The 17,664-nt window shown below is 27.5% G+C and overlaps 1 protein-coding gene across 7 annotated transcripts; it reads right to left on the bottom strand.

Annotated features, from left to right (window-relative positions):
- Positions 1-5,453: 5,453 nt before the first annotated feature.
- LOC112695151 (pleiotropic drug resistance protein 1) lies at positions 5,454-15,779 on the bottom strand. 7 transcript variants are annotated; one of them, XR_011862038.1, is made up of 23 exons: positions 15,205-15,779; positions 14,161-14,281; positions 13,714-13,802; positions 13,082-13,166; positions 12,798-12,957; positions 12,613-12,689; positions 12,041-12,094; positions 11,862-11,952; positions 11,467-11,768; positions 11,088-11,372; positions 10,692-11,008; positions 10,443-10,597; positions 10,150-10,253; positions 9,888-10,044; positions 9,630-9,802; positions 9,219-9,551; positions 8,834-9,133; positions 8,652-8,735; positions 8,437-8,570; positions 7,999-8,226; positions 7,749-7,907; positions 7,382-7,636; positions 5,454-5,824 (listed from the first exon to the last, which is right to left on the bottom strand). XR_011862038.1 is itself a non-coding variant. In XM_025747378.3 (23 exons), exons 1-23 carry the CDS (start codon positions 15,594-15,596, stop codon positions 5,558-5,560), a joined length of 4,335 nt encoding a protein of 1,444 aa, XP_025603163.1. In that variant the 5' UTR covers positions 15,597-15,779; the 3' UTR covers positions 5,454-5,557. The 7 variants fall into 7 exon arrangements, 4 of the variants coding, with proteins under 4 accessions (XP_025603163.1, XP_025603165.1, XP_025603164.1 ...); XR_011862039.1 differs by having other exon boundaries at positions 8,834-9,124; XR_011862040.1 differs by having other exon boundaries at positions 9,008-9,124.
- Between the last annotated feature and the right edge of the window lie 1,885 nt (positions 15,780-17,664).

Here is a 17,664-nt window from a genome sequence, read left to right as displayed (position 1 = left end):
TTTAATAATTTTTTTATATTTTACTATTAATTTTAGATATTAATGTATATTATTTTAATATTAAATTAAAAAATTTTCGTAAAAAATAGATTATTAACACAAAAAAAATTTATATAAGTTAAAAAGAAGATTTTTTTAAAAATTATAAAAAATATATATTTTATAAATAAAAATAGAGAGTATCATTTTAGTATTGTTTAAAAGGAGGGAGCAAAATATTCTTCATATTTTAATTCGTTTCTTGGTAAATAAACAATTAGTGTATTAACGCGCTATTCACATAAGCAATGATGTGATAGTGTTATAAGAATAATGAAGGAACAGGAGAGTGAAATTTCAAATAATTAAATGAGGATTATAGCTATCAAAAATAAATTGTAGTTGTAATTCATTTTCTTTTAAATATAAAACAAGAGTAAACTAATCCCGTTACGTTACTAATATGTATTTTTGTCAATTTCTGTTAATTCTTGTTTATGATTGTGTTTAATGAAAATATTTTTATAGATGTGTCTAATAAAATTATCTTTTTTTATAACTGTATCTAATAAAAATATCTTTATAGATGTATTTTTTAAATATATTTTTTATATATATATTTAAAATATAATAATTAATTATTATTAACAATAAGTCAACAAATAATATATTAATATCCTATATAATGTATCTGGCCTAAAAAAAGAAAAGCAATGCAAACAAAATTAAAGAATACTAGAAGATTGGTAAGTATTAAGTCACTATTTTATTTACTAATAAATTGTGTAATAATAATAAAAGAGAAATTAATCAAAGTAATAAATATTTTATTTTCTAAATTTAAGCCTAATTTAACAAAGAGTTAATAATAAAGAATAAAATTAATAATGCATATATGGTAAAATATAAACTGCTAATCTGCTATAACTATTTTGTTTACAAATATTATATGTTTAATTTGATTAGTCAAAATTGACGCACTATTTTATATTTTAAAGTATACTAAGTACTGACATCGTGTTACTACTAATTTATGTGCTCAATTGATAATATTTCTTAACTACTTTAAAACCTAATAAAGTCATAGCTTTGTCTTGTCGAAAGAAAAAAAAGGTCATAGTTTTGTACCTTGATAAATTAAGAATAATCTAATAACTAATAATCAGGATCATCATAGAATAATAGTGCGTGAGATTACATATTCAGTGATGTCAATACAAACGCCCCCTATAAAAAGTGCGGCCACCAGGACATAAAAAATATAAATAAATAAATAAATAAAACTTGGAAACCATGTGATGTGATGTGATGTAGCATATTTGTGAATGTCAACAAGCTGACCTTTTACAAATTTCATCAGCGCTTATTTCATTCACTCACTGGTAGGATGGTAATATGCACTTTACCTACCAATATAAAATTTGATTCTATTTGATCAAATAGAATTGTCAATTTAATTTACAGTAAGTAAAATAAAATGTAAATAAAATTTTTGGATGAGTCGAGTAGGATTTGGATTGAACTTTAAATTTATTGGACGAATTCGTATCTGGTGAATTCTACCCAACTCCCTCTAAAATAACATGTAAGTTACCCTTCATGATGTGTCACACTTTAATTGGTTATTATCTTAACTATAGTTAGGTTATTTTGTAATTTATTATTTTAGATGGGTAATTGTATAACTTCTTAAAATATTAAAATTCTACCTGGTAAGCAGAGCTAACTTAGTTGCACGCAATCTCTTTCTACAGTGCATCATTCCTTAACGAGTCGTTGAATTCCCATGGCTTGTAACTTTCCCGTTCTTCCCAGTATAGCCAGCGTAGACTTCATTGCTATCTCCTGTCCTCTCACTCAATCCCCTTTTTTTTCATGGATCACTCCTTACCAACATAATTAATGGTTAGTTTGGTTATTAAATTTTTTCATTAAAAATAATATATGGAATATATATTCATATGTAAAATATAATATAATAAAATAAATCTATTCAGAGTACTTAAAAGTATAATTAAAATCAGGAATATACAAATATAATAATAAAATTTGTACTCTAAACAAGTAAATATATCTTTTATCATACATAAATTATTTAAAAAATCTAAATTATTAAAATTAATAACACAAATTTAAAATGATAAAATTTAACTTTCTTACAAGTATTTTTTATAGTATTTTTATACTTTTAATTTTTAATTTATTAATATTTTATTATTTAATTAATAATTAAATAAATTATTTTTATGAGAAATTATTTTTTGTATAATCTTAAAGAAGAGACCAATATAACAGTTTAAAAATTAATGTAAAAATGATATTTAAATAAAAAATAGTTAATATTAAAATTTTTAAATACAAAAATAAATTGTATAGATATTCAAGATATAAATATAAAATATATGTTTAAAATAAATAAAAAAGACAAAAATAAATATTTATTTCTCATGAGTACTCCCATTTTATCTGTTTTATTTATTTTATGCATATATTTATATTTATCTTTTAAATATTTATACAAATTATTTTTGTATTTAAAAATTTTAATATTAAATATTTTTATTTAAAATTTTATTTTTACGTTATTTTTTAAACTATTATATTGGTCTTTTCTTTAAGATAATATAAAAAATAATTTTTTATAAAAATAATTTGTTTAATCATTAATTAAATAATAAAGTACTAATAAATTGTAAATTAAAAAATGAAAATATTATAAAAAATACAGTAAACAAATTAGATTTTATTATTTTAAATTTGTATTATTAATTTTAATAATATATTTATTTTTTAAATAATTTATGTATGATAAAAAATATGTTTACTTGGTTACAGTACAAATTTTATTATTATATTTATATGTTCATGACTTTAAATATACTTTAAGTATTTTGAATAGATTAATTTTATTATATTATATTTTACATATGAATATATATTCCATCATGTAATTAAATAAATATATATTTTTTAATGAAAAAATTTAATAACTGAACTAACCATTAATGATGTTGATGTTAGTAAGGAGTGATTCCTGGGTCATGGCAAAAAAAAGGGGATTGAGTGAGAGGACAAGAGATAGAAATGAAGTGGGTGCTGGCTATAATGGGAAGAACGGAGAAGTTACGAGCCATGAGAATTCAATGATGCACTGTAGAAAGAGATTGTGTGAGAACGTGCTTCAATAAACGGGATAAAATTTTAATATTTTAAAAAATTATACAATTACCTATCTAAAATAATAAATTACAAAATAACCCAACTATAGTTAAGTTAATGACTAATTAAAGTGTGACACATCATGAAGGGTAACTTACATGTTATTTCAAAGAGGGTAGGATAGAATTCACCATCTTTTATATATATATATATATATATATATATGTTTTAAGTAGATGTTAAATAAAATGTTTTTTATTAAATATAAAAAATTTTTAACTACTAAAAAAATATCATTAATTGATAATTTAATATTTTTTTTACATAAAAATTAGTTCTATTTTAAATTATCATTAAATTATGTCACCAAAAAAAAATTTATCATCAAATTATATAATAATATTACATCTTTTTTATAATCTACGAGTAAAGTTATGTACCTGTGGACTAAGAAAAGATAAGGTTAAAATTGAAATATTCTCAACCCGCATGTAAAATTAAAGTTGGTTTCAAATCCTACCTTATCCTATCCATTATCACCCTTACTCACCACACGACAAAACCCATTCAGAAAGTTAAATTATTCTACTAAAAATCTTATCGTTAATAAATATATTTTATATAAACACAAATATTTATCATAAAAAATATGCATAATTATAAAATATTTTAATTTTTTTATTTTTAATAATTTTATATATTATTTTTTGTACATATCAATTTATTTTCATTGCTTATACTAATATTTAAATTTTATTTATTTTTATAAGTTATATCTATTCATATCTTTGTATAATAATTATTTATTTACAAGATGAATATAAAATCAACATAAAATGGAAGCTTATATTTAATGGTGGAAACTCAAGTGAAGTCGACTTCACGTGAAGTTGATGCTGAGAGCCGTTAGATGATTTGACTTATTTAACTAAATTTTCATTCAACAACTCTCAAGTATCAACTTCACCTGAGTTTTCACCATTTAAAATATTTAGCTAATATCTGACCATATAACATATACACAAATTTCAGATCACTACCTATATACTGCTATATGATCCTTTTCCTTAACTTGAAATGTACGTACACACTGAAAGTAATTTCAGCAGCCACACAAAAACAAGCTAATTAAGCTAATTAATTAAGCCTCCATGCCCAATTGTCTACTCTTGACTTCTTCGTTATACAGAATTCCCTAAAGACTGGATTGACCTTTTCTTTATTCAAATAATTCAATCAGGAAACGTGCTCAAAGTTAATAGATTCAGGTTCCCCACCAATTGAATAATTTCGACCTACTAATATCAAGTTGCATTGATCAGAACAAATCATTTGCTCTTGAAATAATTAGTGTACCTTTGGTAATTAAGGGCAGCGTGGATTTTTTTATTTTTATTTTTAATGTTTTTTATTTTTTAAATTTTATAAATAAAAAATAATCTTATTTTTTTATTAAATTCTAAAAATAAGAGACTAAAAATAAAAATATAAAATGAAAAAATAAATTAAATACGTCTTAAATTTCTCGAAAGAACAGGTGTATATGAGCTTGAAGGTGAAGCACTCTCTCTTTCAAGTGTTTAGCTGATTTAAAGCATGCTAAAACTTAGTTTTATTGAAAATTTTTCTTTGTTTCAATTTGTATTGGGCTTGGTTATGGATTTAATATCCATTCAACACATTTGATTGCTTTGTTTTATTGGTTTGGACTGCTACTCAATTGTTTCGGCCTACCCCATTTAAATGAAACAATCGAATCTTTTTTTTTATACTAAACGGGGCCTAAGGCCCATGAAACAATCGAATCCAATTGGGTGTTTAACCCAATAAATTAATATTTGTTATCATTATAAATTAATTTACATTCTTAACTCAACATTATGTATTTTTTTTTTTTTACCAAAGATAAGAGATTCGAACCCGCAACTTCTTAATTGAATATGGAGAGACTATACCATTGTTATAACTCGTTGACAATTATTATTATATACTTATTCTCATTAATTACGAAGTTATAATCTTTTCGTATATTATTATTTTTTAATAGATTTTTTTAAAATTTATAAATTTTAATAATATTATTGCAAAAACAATAATTTAATAACTAGATTAATTTATTTTATTTTAATTTATTAAATAAGTAAAATTATAATGAAAATCAAAATTTCTCTCTTCTATTAGAGATCAGAAAAAAAAAATGGGACTCTTTTAGTCTTTACTTACTATTTATGATACAAAAATTTATATAGTTATTTTTTTATCATAAGAAAAAATTGAATAAAGTTCCACATTAAAAATATTCTTAAGACACATGATAGACAAAATCTTTTATTATTAATGAGGATTACCATTAATACACTACTACTAAAGTACTAATACTAAATATCTAACGATCACAATCTGACTTCCATTGAATTTGTTAGCGTCGTTGGAAGTTAAACATCTTAATGGCAATGGCAAATACCAATGCAAAAGTAACTGCAAACCCTATAATTACAACTCCAACCACTCCTAAAAAATCGTGCTTGAAACCAAAATAATTTCTCAAGAAGTCTTGTACTGTTGTAGGTTTGCCATTGAAGTCTATCGTGTCTTGCATGTCTCCAAATTGCGATGCCACCAATCCATACAAAGTCCAAGCTACTGGATTTCCCCAATAGTACCATCTCCACCACACAGGAATTCTCTGTTACCAAAAGCCAAAAGCCAAAATAAAAATAAAAAAAAATAGTATAAGGAACGAATAGAATATTTATATAATGTGTATAATGGGAATATATAGATGTTCGATTTAGTAGGATATTAGATGTTTATTATTCCTGGTATCCGAATGGTTATTCTGAATAATATGAGTATATTGTGTTTGAGAAATTAGTAGTATTTTAATCTGGATGTTCATTTTTTACTTCATATTAGGCTAAATAAATAACCCATTGTGCATATTGTACAAATACTTTATTAACTTCTTAGCGAGATTCAAAAAAAACTACTAATAATGTAGTGCATTTGTATGCTTAGGAAAAGAATCATCAATTAATATGCACCACACATCTAACTAAATCATGACTAAGAAATAATTCAATACTTGACATTAGTATGCATTGTGTTTTCTTCGATAACAAATGATATTGTAGTAAATTAGTAGTGAGTTATCTTTTAGGAATAAAATAACAAACATGTTAAAATCATGATATGTACAAAAAAAAAATTATCAAATTAGTTATTTATATAAAATATATATTAAAATACGAAACACATTAAAATATATGGTCATTTTCACTTAAAAGTATACAAATAAAATAAATAGTCAATATATTTCTCACTTAAAGTGATCTAAAATTAAATTATTTTAATCATTTTCATAACTGATATGCATAATTATTTCAGACTGAAAGGTTTATACAATTACTCAATTAGAATGTCATTCTATAAATTTGTAAAGCATAATCTAGTTTTGTGCTCTATAACTGGTTAATAATGAGATGTTTAATTATGTTCAAGGTTTTGGTGACAAGTAGGACATTTGTTAAAAGTGCAAAAAATAGAAAGATTGGATAGAAAACATATAAACCGCTGAAGTTTTCAATGATATTAAATACACAAAAAAATCAACTTCTTTTTTATAAAGTTTTTTTTTGTTTTTATATTTTTAAAGATACTTGTGAACAGACCCGTTATATTTATATGTACATATTTAATAATTAGTTAATGGGCAAATTTGTTCCTGAAAATTATTTGTTTTTTAAATTGGTTCTTAAAAGATTTTTTTAAGCAAATTTGCTTATCTTAAATTAATCACATTAGTCCTTTAATTATTTCTATTGTTCATGGCATTAAAATTTGTTGGTATGGCATGTTAAGTAAAACATAACAATAGACTTGACTGTCCTAATTGGATAGTAACATAATAAGTTTATAAAATTAGATCAAATCAATCTCAAATTGAGAGATTTTAATACCTCAAAGTCCTTCAATTTAAGGTTGTGTTGATCTGATTGCATAAACTTATCATGTTAACAGCCAATTAAGACGGTCAGGTGTACTGTGATTAGAATGATGGAATAATTAATGTGACTAACTTAAAATCTTTAAAAGACGAATTTGATTAAAAAAAATTTTTTGGGTGCCAATTTAAAGAATGAGTCATCTTTCACGTCGAATTTGACCATTTATAACTAGACACAGCATTTTACACTATATATATCACCAACATTTTTCCTCAACAATTATCCTAATAACTTACTGGTCGTGGAATTGCGAATCCTGAGAAAAGATTCCACACTTGATAGAATCCAGATGAAAGTATAACAGCAATTGGTGGAGTTGGGGTCATTGCTGCAGCCATCATGCCATAATAGGTGAAGTACAAGAAAGTGAAGTACATGAAGAATAAGTACCAGAAAACCTTAGTCACTGTCCACTCAAAACCAATCATTGCATAAACTATAATGCCATACACCACAGCTTGTAAAAGGACATAAGGGAGTTCAATCACAACCTGTAAAAAAAATATTAACAACGAATTAAATTATATATTAACACAAAAGCAAAATAAACACATAAACTATATACAAGTGAGGAAGTTAAAATTACAAATTTAAATTACTTACCTGAGAAAAAGCATATGCAAAAGCTGAGTACATTCCAGCAGCTTTTTCCCTATAGAACACTGTTCTTTCCACAAACACCAATGGTTGTGCTGAACTAGAATTCCTAATACCAAGAAGAAGAACAGCAGCATACATGGATCCCATAGCATTGAAAAGATCCTGTCGTTTTTCACTGCAATATAATGATTATGAAATATATAAAGAGCTTTATAAATTAGATTTTGTTAGTTTCCAATTTTGTCTGTCTTACATTTTGGATCCAAGGTTCCAAAAGACGGTTCCAAACAACAGGGCAACAGCAATGGTGTAGAGAAATCTTATAGCAGTGTATGGAGGATTTCGCCAATAAGACCAATGTTGCTTCCATAAGCAAGCCATGCATTGAGTGAAAAAGGACCTTGAGTACTTGGAAGGAAAATAAAGGTCCTTAGAACCTTCAACTGGGATACTTAATTGATTAATAAGTTCTTTGTTTCTCCTGAAACAAATGACATGGGCCAGTTTAGATAAATAACCATTTGAATATGGTGGAAACTCGACTTCACGTGAAGTTGATACTTGAGAGCCGTTAAATGATTTGACTGATTTAACTAAATTTTCATCTAACGACTTTTAGATATCAACTTTACGTGAAGTCGACTTCACCTGAGTTTTTACCTTTGAATATTTATACAAAAGAGAAAAATACCTATACAGCGATGAATCTTTGTACTCCTGAGCAAAATCAATTCCCAATTCCATTTCTTTTGCTAAAGAAGTTACTTCCAACATCCATGTAGCTGGATTATAACCATCTTTAATCTTGCAGACACCTTGAATTTCCTTTTAAGAGAAAAAAGTGTTAACATGAGTGAATACTTTAGCAAGATAAAACTACAATGTTCCTAAATTTTTAAGTGCTACCTCAAAGTAATTGATTAAATGAGAACACTGATATCCAAGTGGCCCCACATATATTTCTTGTCCTCCTACTTTCATTAGGAAAAGCTGCACTTGGTGAAAATTAAATATTAGAAACAAATTAATGAAAGCAAACAAAAATTAAATTTGCTAGTTGCCACAACATTTTACTCTGTCTATTAGACCTCATCAAAAGATTCAAATATATCAATGCAAGGTTGATGGATGGTGCAAACTACTGTTCTTCCAGTATCTGCTATGTTCCTAACTGCTTTCATAACAATGACAGCAGCCCTTGCATCAAGCCCAGAAATTGGTTCATCCATGAATATTATAGAAGGATTAGCCACCAACTCAACTGCAATAGTCAACCTTTTGCGCTGCTCCATTGAGAGACCATTAACACCTGGCAATCCAACTATTGCATTCCTTATTAGATTCAGCTCCACAAGTTCCATGACTTGTTCAATGAACATCTGCAAGAACTAGTCATTTCCAAACTTAGTAAAGTGATAAATGAGATCAACTATTTTTTTTTTTTTGCATGGAGTGAAGAGATTTGTGGTTAACCTTCCTGGTTTCAGCATTGATTTCAGCAGACAATCTAAGCCATGCTGAGTAGACCAATGATTCATATACAGTGACGTTTGGCGAGTGGATATCATTTTGTTCACAGTATCCAGAAATTCTTGCAAAGGTTTCTTGATTCTTTGGATAACCAGAAACTGTGATGCTTCCGCCGATATATCCACCGGTTTTTCTACCAGAGAGTACATCCATCAAAGTTGTTTTGCCAGCACCAGTGACACCCATTAGAGCAGTAAGAACACCGGGCCGAAAAGTGCCACTGATACCCTTTAAAAGGCATAATCTGTCCTCAAGAACACCATGGATCTTCATTTCCTATAATTCAGTGCAAGAATTCAGTAAAATTATACTTTCAAAATAGCTAAGAACTATGATCAAAGTGCTTTTCCACACCTGTGGCATATCAACAGAGTAAGTTATTTCATCAAATGTAACGGCACATGGTTCAAAAGGAAGAATAATTCCTGTCTTTCTGTTATGATTGTTCTCCACTCCACCTTCTTTTTGAGCATTCTGCTCATTGCTTTTAGATTGCTCTGACTTAACACCATGTTGCTGCACAATTGCTGCATGATCAATTTGTAACATTAGTCCATCTCATCTACTATATAAGAGCTTGATTGCTGTGAAAAACGGCGCGAAGGAACTCACGACTCAAGAAAGCAAGAGCAAGGATGTAACCAATGTTGAACACTATTGTATATCCAATCAATGCCCCAACACCTATCCAATACCAATTTGACTGTGTGAAGAATCCTCGGGACTTCAAAACTTCAATTCCTAGTGGTTTTGTGGAGTTACGCAGAACCTTGCATCACAAAATATATCCAAATATTATATGGTTTGTATCATTTTGTGAAAACACAATTTCATTGGTGAAGAGATGGAATGACTTAATCTAAATTAGACTTACATGTCTCCATTTCTTGCCTAGAAACTCATTATTTACAATGGCATTCTGTCCATACATCATAGGTGATGCCCAAAATCCCCATAACCACCATTTTTTCATGTTATCTGTGTTCATCAAGTAAACAAAATAAGCAAACAAAATTAAGTTAATGTAGAACAATAAGATATTTGGTTATGGAGATATAGACAAAAATAGGGACAGAACATTCTTGAAATAGTTTGTATCTAAGCAACAAGTGAAGAAAGAATCATTGATGTTTGTCAAATAAAAATAACTTTTGGTATCTATTATACCTTTTGACAAGATGAAACCACTCACTATAACAAGGATGCTCAATGTAAATGAGCCAATTGTGAAAGCCACTTTACTACCAAGTGCTGCAATAAATCGGAATACGGCAGTAGCCATCTGGTTAACAAGTACAAGAAGAAGGAACTGCCTAAAGAATCTGCACAAAGTAGAGACATATATGCAGCCATGTAAGCAACTTAGAATTGAAATTGGTTATTGCATGTAAAGATTTGAAAATAGAGCTGTTTTACCTTCCAACATCTGGATCAAAACCAATTACATAGTAAGTAAGAACTACCCAAATTCCCACTTCTGTGAAAGTTATGGGAAGCTTTAGGATCCACTCAGGGAGAACATATACCCATGAAGGGAAGAAGAGAAGGTTTCTTTGCTTGTAAAACATAGGAAGCTTAGAAATTGTCAGAGTCAGATCAGCAAATCCATTTAGCACAATCAGAAGAATGCAATAGTACATTGCACCAACATATATACCACCATCCACCACAGAATCTCGATGCATATTAGTCCGGAAGAAAATCGTCATTACAATGAAGGCCACTACAACAATCTAAAGCATGTTGTATAAAGTTAGGAATGGACTAACTGAAAAAGAACATGAAACCTTGCAATGGCAAAACAAAACTTACTTGGCAAAGCTTGAAGATGTGAATGAATGAATTGCGCTTCATTAGTAAGTATTCTCTAGAGAAGCATGCTTTTAAGAGTTCCCATTTTCCTATGCCATAAAGTTTGGTTGCCAAAGCAGCTGGGTGGCTTTTAGACTTGTCAAAGTGTGTAGCAAGTTCATTATCAATGCTTATCCCAACATGGAATGAATGCAGTGCTTCAGCAAACTCTTTTGCTGTCACAAATTCATAAGGTTGATGATCTTTGTGTACCCAATATTGTTCCTGATCTTTCCTTGATGTCACCTATTATAACATATCATAATAAATTTGTGTAGATCAAATTAAATAATGCAGATTATGGATAAAAAAAAAAAAACACATTATTCAAATTTATTACTTCTAGCAAAAAGTCTGCAACTCCTTTCCTCTCAGGACATTTAAAGCCCATGAAGGCGAAAAATTCGAGAACATGTTCACGGGGACCTTGGTATACAATGTGGCCATCAGAGAGTAGAATAATGTCATCAAAAAGATTGTAAGTCTCTGGTGCTGGTTGAAGGAGTGAGACAAGGGCAGTTCCTTTAAGAGAGTGGATGAGATGCTTCAGTGAGTTCACTACTCGAAAAGTTGTTGAGCTATCTAAACCAGTAGATATTTCATCCATGAAAAGAGCTCTAGCTGATCCAACCAGCACCTCTCCTATATTTGTATATATACAATATTTCTAAAATTAGATTCTTGTTTGTAATAATTAGACATTAATGATTGAAATCTAGCTTGTTCTTGTTTTACCTGTTGTAAGAAGTTTTCTTTGCCCACCAGAAATACCTCTTAGCATTGCATTTCCTACAATAGTATCAGCACATACTTCTAGTCCCAAAACCTGAAAACATGAATTGAAACAATCAAAAAATAAACACAAAATGACTTCATGATTACCAGAGAAAACCTTACAGTGAAATAGCTTTTACCTTTAGAATAAAATCTGTAATCAAATTTGTCTTCTGGCCTTCTGTTGCTACAGCCTGATCATAATAAATCAAAAGTTTAACTAGTTGATCAACCTCAATATGATAAAAATATAAGAGAATATTTTGCTAACATTATTTTCAACAAAATTTAAGAAAGACTAAGATAGCGTTTGTTTTGAGGTACTGAGACAGATATTGGGAGACTGTAACATAGTATCATGTTTGTTGGTTCAGAGACTAGTACTAAAATTTCTGTCTCTGTCCCCAAAATTTCAGTACTTCCAAAAAGTAGGGACACAGGAGACTAAAATTTTTAGAGATGGAGACTGAAACTTTGATAACATTTTATACCTAAAATATCTTCATTTCAATTAATTAATTTCAATTTTACCCTTTGTGCAAATTAAATTAGAGTTTCATTCATGTTTCAATTTCTGTCTCCCATTTTGCACCAAATAGAATACTGAGATTTATTTTAATGTCTGTCTCTTAGTCTCTGTCTCTCAGTCTTTCCGTCTCTGTCTCTCCACCAAATGCTACCTAAGCGATGCAATGAAAACAAGTATATATACCTTCATATAGACATCAACATCTCGATCAGGAGTAATATTTTTTTCTTTTTCTCTTCTAGACACCTCTTCTAGCAAGTCTACAGATATAAATGCCAAACATATTTTAGCACTTTATTCAATTTTGCATTAGATAGAAGAACTCTTCTTGACAAAGAAACAAAACCATGTATGTGTTGGGTACTAACCATAACGAATTCCAACTCCTTGTACTCTTGCTGAGAAGGCTAGTGTTTCTCTAACAGTCATTTCTCCAATATGAAGATCATGCTGAGAGACATATGCAGCTGTTCTTTGAGGTACAAATTCATTCATCTCATGACCGTTATAAGTAACCTTACCATTGAACTGATCAACAATAAGTCACATCTTCATAATTAGATTCATTTCATGTGCTCCAAGAACTTTTACAATCACTTAGTTTCATTTATAATATTTTAAAATTCATCCCAAGTAGACATTAAAATTTAACCTTTAGTTTTGAATCAAGTTTCCCTGCCAAAGCCAAGAGGAGTGTAGTCTTCCCAGAGCCAGGGGCTCCCAGAAGCAATGTTGTTCTGTACATGAACAAGTGGAATTGTTATCACCGGGGGTGTTCATAAAATAACCAAATTATGGTTAACCGGTTAAAAAATTATAATCATATTTTGGTTAACCAATTTAATAAAACAATTTTAAAAATTATATCCATATTATTAAATAGTGGTTAACTAAAACCAAATTTTAAAAATCGGTTTTTAATCGGTTAACCAAAATCAAAACTAAATTTTATACAATTCTTGTGTTCAAATTGATTAACCGATTTTTTACAAAAGAACGGTTTTTAACCGATTAAAATCATTTTTAATCAGTTAAAAACCGATTTTTTTTAATCCAATTTTTTATGTAAAAAATCGATTTTTTTTTAAATCAGTTTTTTAATTTTCTAATCGGTTAATAAACAGTTTTATCATATAAAATCAATTTGATTAATTAACCAAATTATATTTTTGACTAACTCAAAAACAGGTTTGTTTTTGGATTAACCAAATAATGAACGGCCCTAATTATCAGTGATAATGTCAATCTCATTAATTGGAACAATAATTTCTATACTTTTATTACCTGGCTGGCCTTATAATTCCACTAACATCTTGGAGAATAGTTATGCGTTGCTTCCTGGTGGGAATTACATGAAGGGTTCTTAATAAACCCTATTCACAAACAGAAAATGTGTATTAGAATTCCTTCATATGAATTTCTTCTAAATTGAAAACACAAAAAGAATCAGTTTTCTAAGGATTTTATGGTGATCATGTATATGGTATTTAAGTCTAGTTAGTGTGATTAAAATTTACTCTTACATTGGAGACCAAAAAAAAAAGTCCAGTTCCTAAAATATTTCAATCACACGTTTATGTAAGGAGAAATAAATTCTCTCATTTTTTGTTTCAATTGTTCAACATTTTCATTCGTATTTTTATCTTTTCACTTAAAAAGTATATAATAAAATATCACATTTGATAAAACAATTGAATGAAAAAAAAAAAACTATTTCCATGCATATCTTACTTGCACTATATTGAGTATGAAGTTAGCGAAGGTAGGCAAAGCTCGAGTTCCTAGATGAACTTCTGCTTCCACCTTCAAATGCTCAAATCGGACCTCTATTGTTGGAAGAGTAATACCAACCCTGAAATAAGAACAAAAAGATAGAGCTCATCCATGAAATCCAATAACAAAAGACTAATGATACATCACTAACAAAATTTATCATTTTTTTATAATTTTTTTCTTTTTTAACTTCTTTATTTGTTTGTGGTTGTTTTTATTTCACTTATTTTGTTGGACTTTCTTGTTAAAAAAATACAAAAATATTTTTATACTAAATTTTAAACTTTAAATTTTAAATTATAATAGTATAAAAATAAAGTATTAATTTAAAGTATTAATTAATATTGATAAAAAGTATTAAATCCTAACATTTCTCACAACAAAAGGCACATTTATTAAATTCAATTAATAATAATTTACTCTATAATCTTATAATAAACTATTTTCTCTGACAAAAAGATGAATGATAATATTTTAACTATGGAAAATATAAACTAATACGATAGCTCTTCCATCACATAGGATAATTTTTGAAAAAAAAAAATCAATTTTAGTGAATATTGAGTTAATTTACATTTTACATGTTTAAAATTATCCATGCTCATATTTTTCATGGCATGGACTAAAAAACTATTAGTTTTGAAAACAAATAATAATGTAATAAAATAATTATATTAGATGTATATTAAAATTAATTATTAAAATTAATTATTAGTATAAAATATATATTAAAATAAAAAATATATATTAAAAATAGTTAAATAATATGTATGTATACACAAAATACATGATAATTTATTTTAGTATACAAATAATAATTTTCATAATTAAAATATTGAAAGAAATACTTTCTTAATTATTACCTTAGTGCAGTCGACTTCACGTGAAGTTGATAATCAAAAATCGTTAAATGATTTGACTGATTTGACTAAATTTCATTTAACAGCTCTCGGCTATTAACTTCACTTGAAGTCGACTGCAAGTGAATTTGAACCTTATTACCTTTCAATACGATCCTGGAGTTTGAGGAAGAACTTCTCTGTATCCTCTTGACCAGCAACTCTAACCAATCTCTCAAGCAAAGCTCTTCTTTCTTGCAACCTAAGTTTTGGTATACACACCTCGTCGGCCACCCCTTCAGGGGTGGCCAGCAACCCTCTCCTCATCCGCGCAACCGTAGGTAGTTTCTGAATGGCAGCCCATTTGAGAGCTTCCTCATCATCTTCCTCATCTTCTTGGTGAAAAGAGAAGTTGTTGGGAAACATCTCCACGCCGGTGGTATCGTTACTCCAAAGTGATGAAGAACTTTCTATCAACATGTTCTTGAAACTCTCTCTAAAATTAGTACTACTAATCCTACGAATTCCCGCTCTGGAACTACCTCCTTCATCCATTATGATTATTACTTGTAGTAGTTCCTTGATTCTAGTGTTTGGCTATATATATGTAAACATGATTTAATACCATCTCTGTTAATAATAATACTCCATAAACTTGTATTAATCTCTCTTTTAAGAAAAATACTACCTTTCTTTCTTCTTTGTCCTAGATGTAAGATTGCGTTTGTTTATAGAAACAGGATACTGAGATAGAAATATAGAGACATAAAATTGTGTTTGGCAGAAGAGATATGGACATAGACAATATGTTTAAAAACACTGAATTAGTGTATTTTGTATCTATTCTAAAAAAAAGGATACCGAGACACTAATAAGGAACACAACTTATTTTTAATTTTTTTTATTATTTTTGTTAAATTTTTTATAATTGTATTTTTTATCTCAAATTTTTTAAATGAAAAAAAATAAAAATAAATTAAATTTTCATAATTTATTTTAATTTATCACCAAATAAAATATAATAATACAAAATTTTGTGTCTGTCTTATTCTATCTTATTGTCTTATCTTATTCTCAGAAACAAACGCGGCCTAATGGACGATGTGCTATTTTTCATTAAAGAAATTTAAAATATCTTTGGGAAAAAACAAAAAAAGAGTGACCAATTACTTATTGATACATTCACATGGGCTGCTACTTATGAGAGGTATCACTAGTGACGAGTGCAAGCATTATATTAGTGATAATGATTCCTGTAACTTGGCATTTGTCTTTTTCAAAAGGGTCAACTCAAAACACTATATCGGATTTTTGTTCGGTTACTTATTCTCTTATGTTTCATTGGAGGAATATCGATAAAAAGCAAGATTGTACTAATAATCAATCTAATGTCATGTTATCAACTTATCATATGGACAAACCATTAAACATATTGAATTGGATGATATCATTCATTATGTCATGTGAACCATACTTGCTAGGACTTTGATTAATGATATTAAAATTAAACCTTTATTAAAATTAACAAAAATATTATTTGTACACTAAAATTAATTATTAAAATTAATCACAAATATATTTATATATAAATATTAGATAATGTTATATATATACTAAAATCAGTCATTAATATAAAATACATATTAGAATATAAATATACATTAAAAATAAATTAAATCACACATATATTTATACACAAATAGATTAGTGACTGATTTTGGTATATAAATAATATTTTTAATAAATATATATGTGATTTAATTTATTTTTAATATATATTTATATTCTAATATATATTTTATACTGATAACTGATTTTAGTACACACATAATATAATAATAAAATTAAACGATGGTGGCACAATCTCTTTCCACCAACTAATTGAGTACAACCCCACTATTTACGACTGTGATTCTGCCAAATAGCCGTGGCAACTTCTTTATCTCTTTTCACTCCCTCATAATTAAAAAGATAAGTTAATTTATTTTATTTTTTAATATTTCTTTAGGATATTGAGGATTTTATTCTAACACATTCAGATTTGATCCAAGTTGCGCATTAGCAGGTGAATTTTGCCGGTTAGAAATAAGTTTAAAATGTTATGTAACATGTGGGATTTGAATTTTTAACCATTAAAAATATAAGAAAATTGTAACCACTGCACTACTTATTTTTATTATTTTACTTATATATTTTTTTCTTGTTACTTTTAATTATTTATTGGTTCATAGCTTTATTATAAATTTATTTTTTGCTTTTTAGACTTTTCTTTTTTTTTTATTTCAAACCTTCTAACACTCTTTAAGCTAATTATATTAAAGAAGACTTAACAAAATGTGAAACTTAATATTTGTGAAAGAGTCTATAATAAATGGTAATGGTAACGGCGATGGTATTTTAAAAGTAGTGTTTAATTTGTCAAAAAAATTAAAAATTAATAATTAACTTTTAAAATATAAATACAAATAATTTTTAAATATTTAAAATTTGTTAAGAAAATAAATTAAACAAAAATTAGACACTACATTTATAAACATTATAGAATTAGTCATAATAAATTGTAGGACGGTTGATGATACAACTACAAGTTTGACCTCTTAAAAATAAAGTCCAACTTGTTTTT

The sequence above is a fragment of the Arachis hypogaea genome, chromosome 6 (genome assembly GCF_003086295.3).
Source record: "Arachis hypogaea cultivar Tifrunner chromosome 6, arahy.Tifrunner.gnm2.J5K5, whole genome shotgun sequence".
NCBI classification, from domain to species: domain Eukaryota; kingdom Viridiplantae; phylum Streptophyta; class Magnoliopsida; order Fabales; family Fabaceae; genus Arachis; species Arachis hypogaea.
Note: the sequence above shows the minus strand (reverse complement) of the source record. Positions and strands in the feature narration are given on the sequence as shown.

Bases quoted from the DNA above. Each gene is read 5' to 3' on its own strand.
- LOC112695151 (XM_025747378.3), bottom strand. From the start codon at position 15,596: ATGGATGAAGGAGGTAGTTCCAGAGCGGGAATTCGTAGGATTAGTAGT. The intron at 11,953-12,040 runs GTAAAAGCTATT...TCATGTTTTCAG, and splicing joins TTACAGATTTTATTCTAAAG to GTTTTGGGACTAGAAGTATG. The intron at 8,571-8,651 runs GTAGCACTTAAA...TTCTCTTAAAAG, and splicing joins ATTTAATCAATTACTTTGAG to GAAATTCAAGGTGTCTGCAA.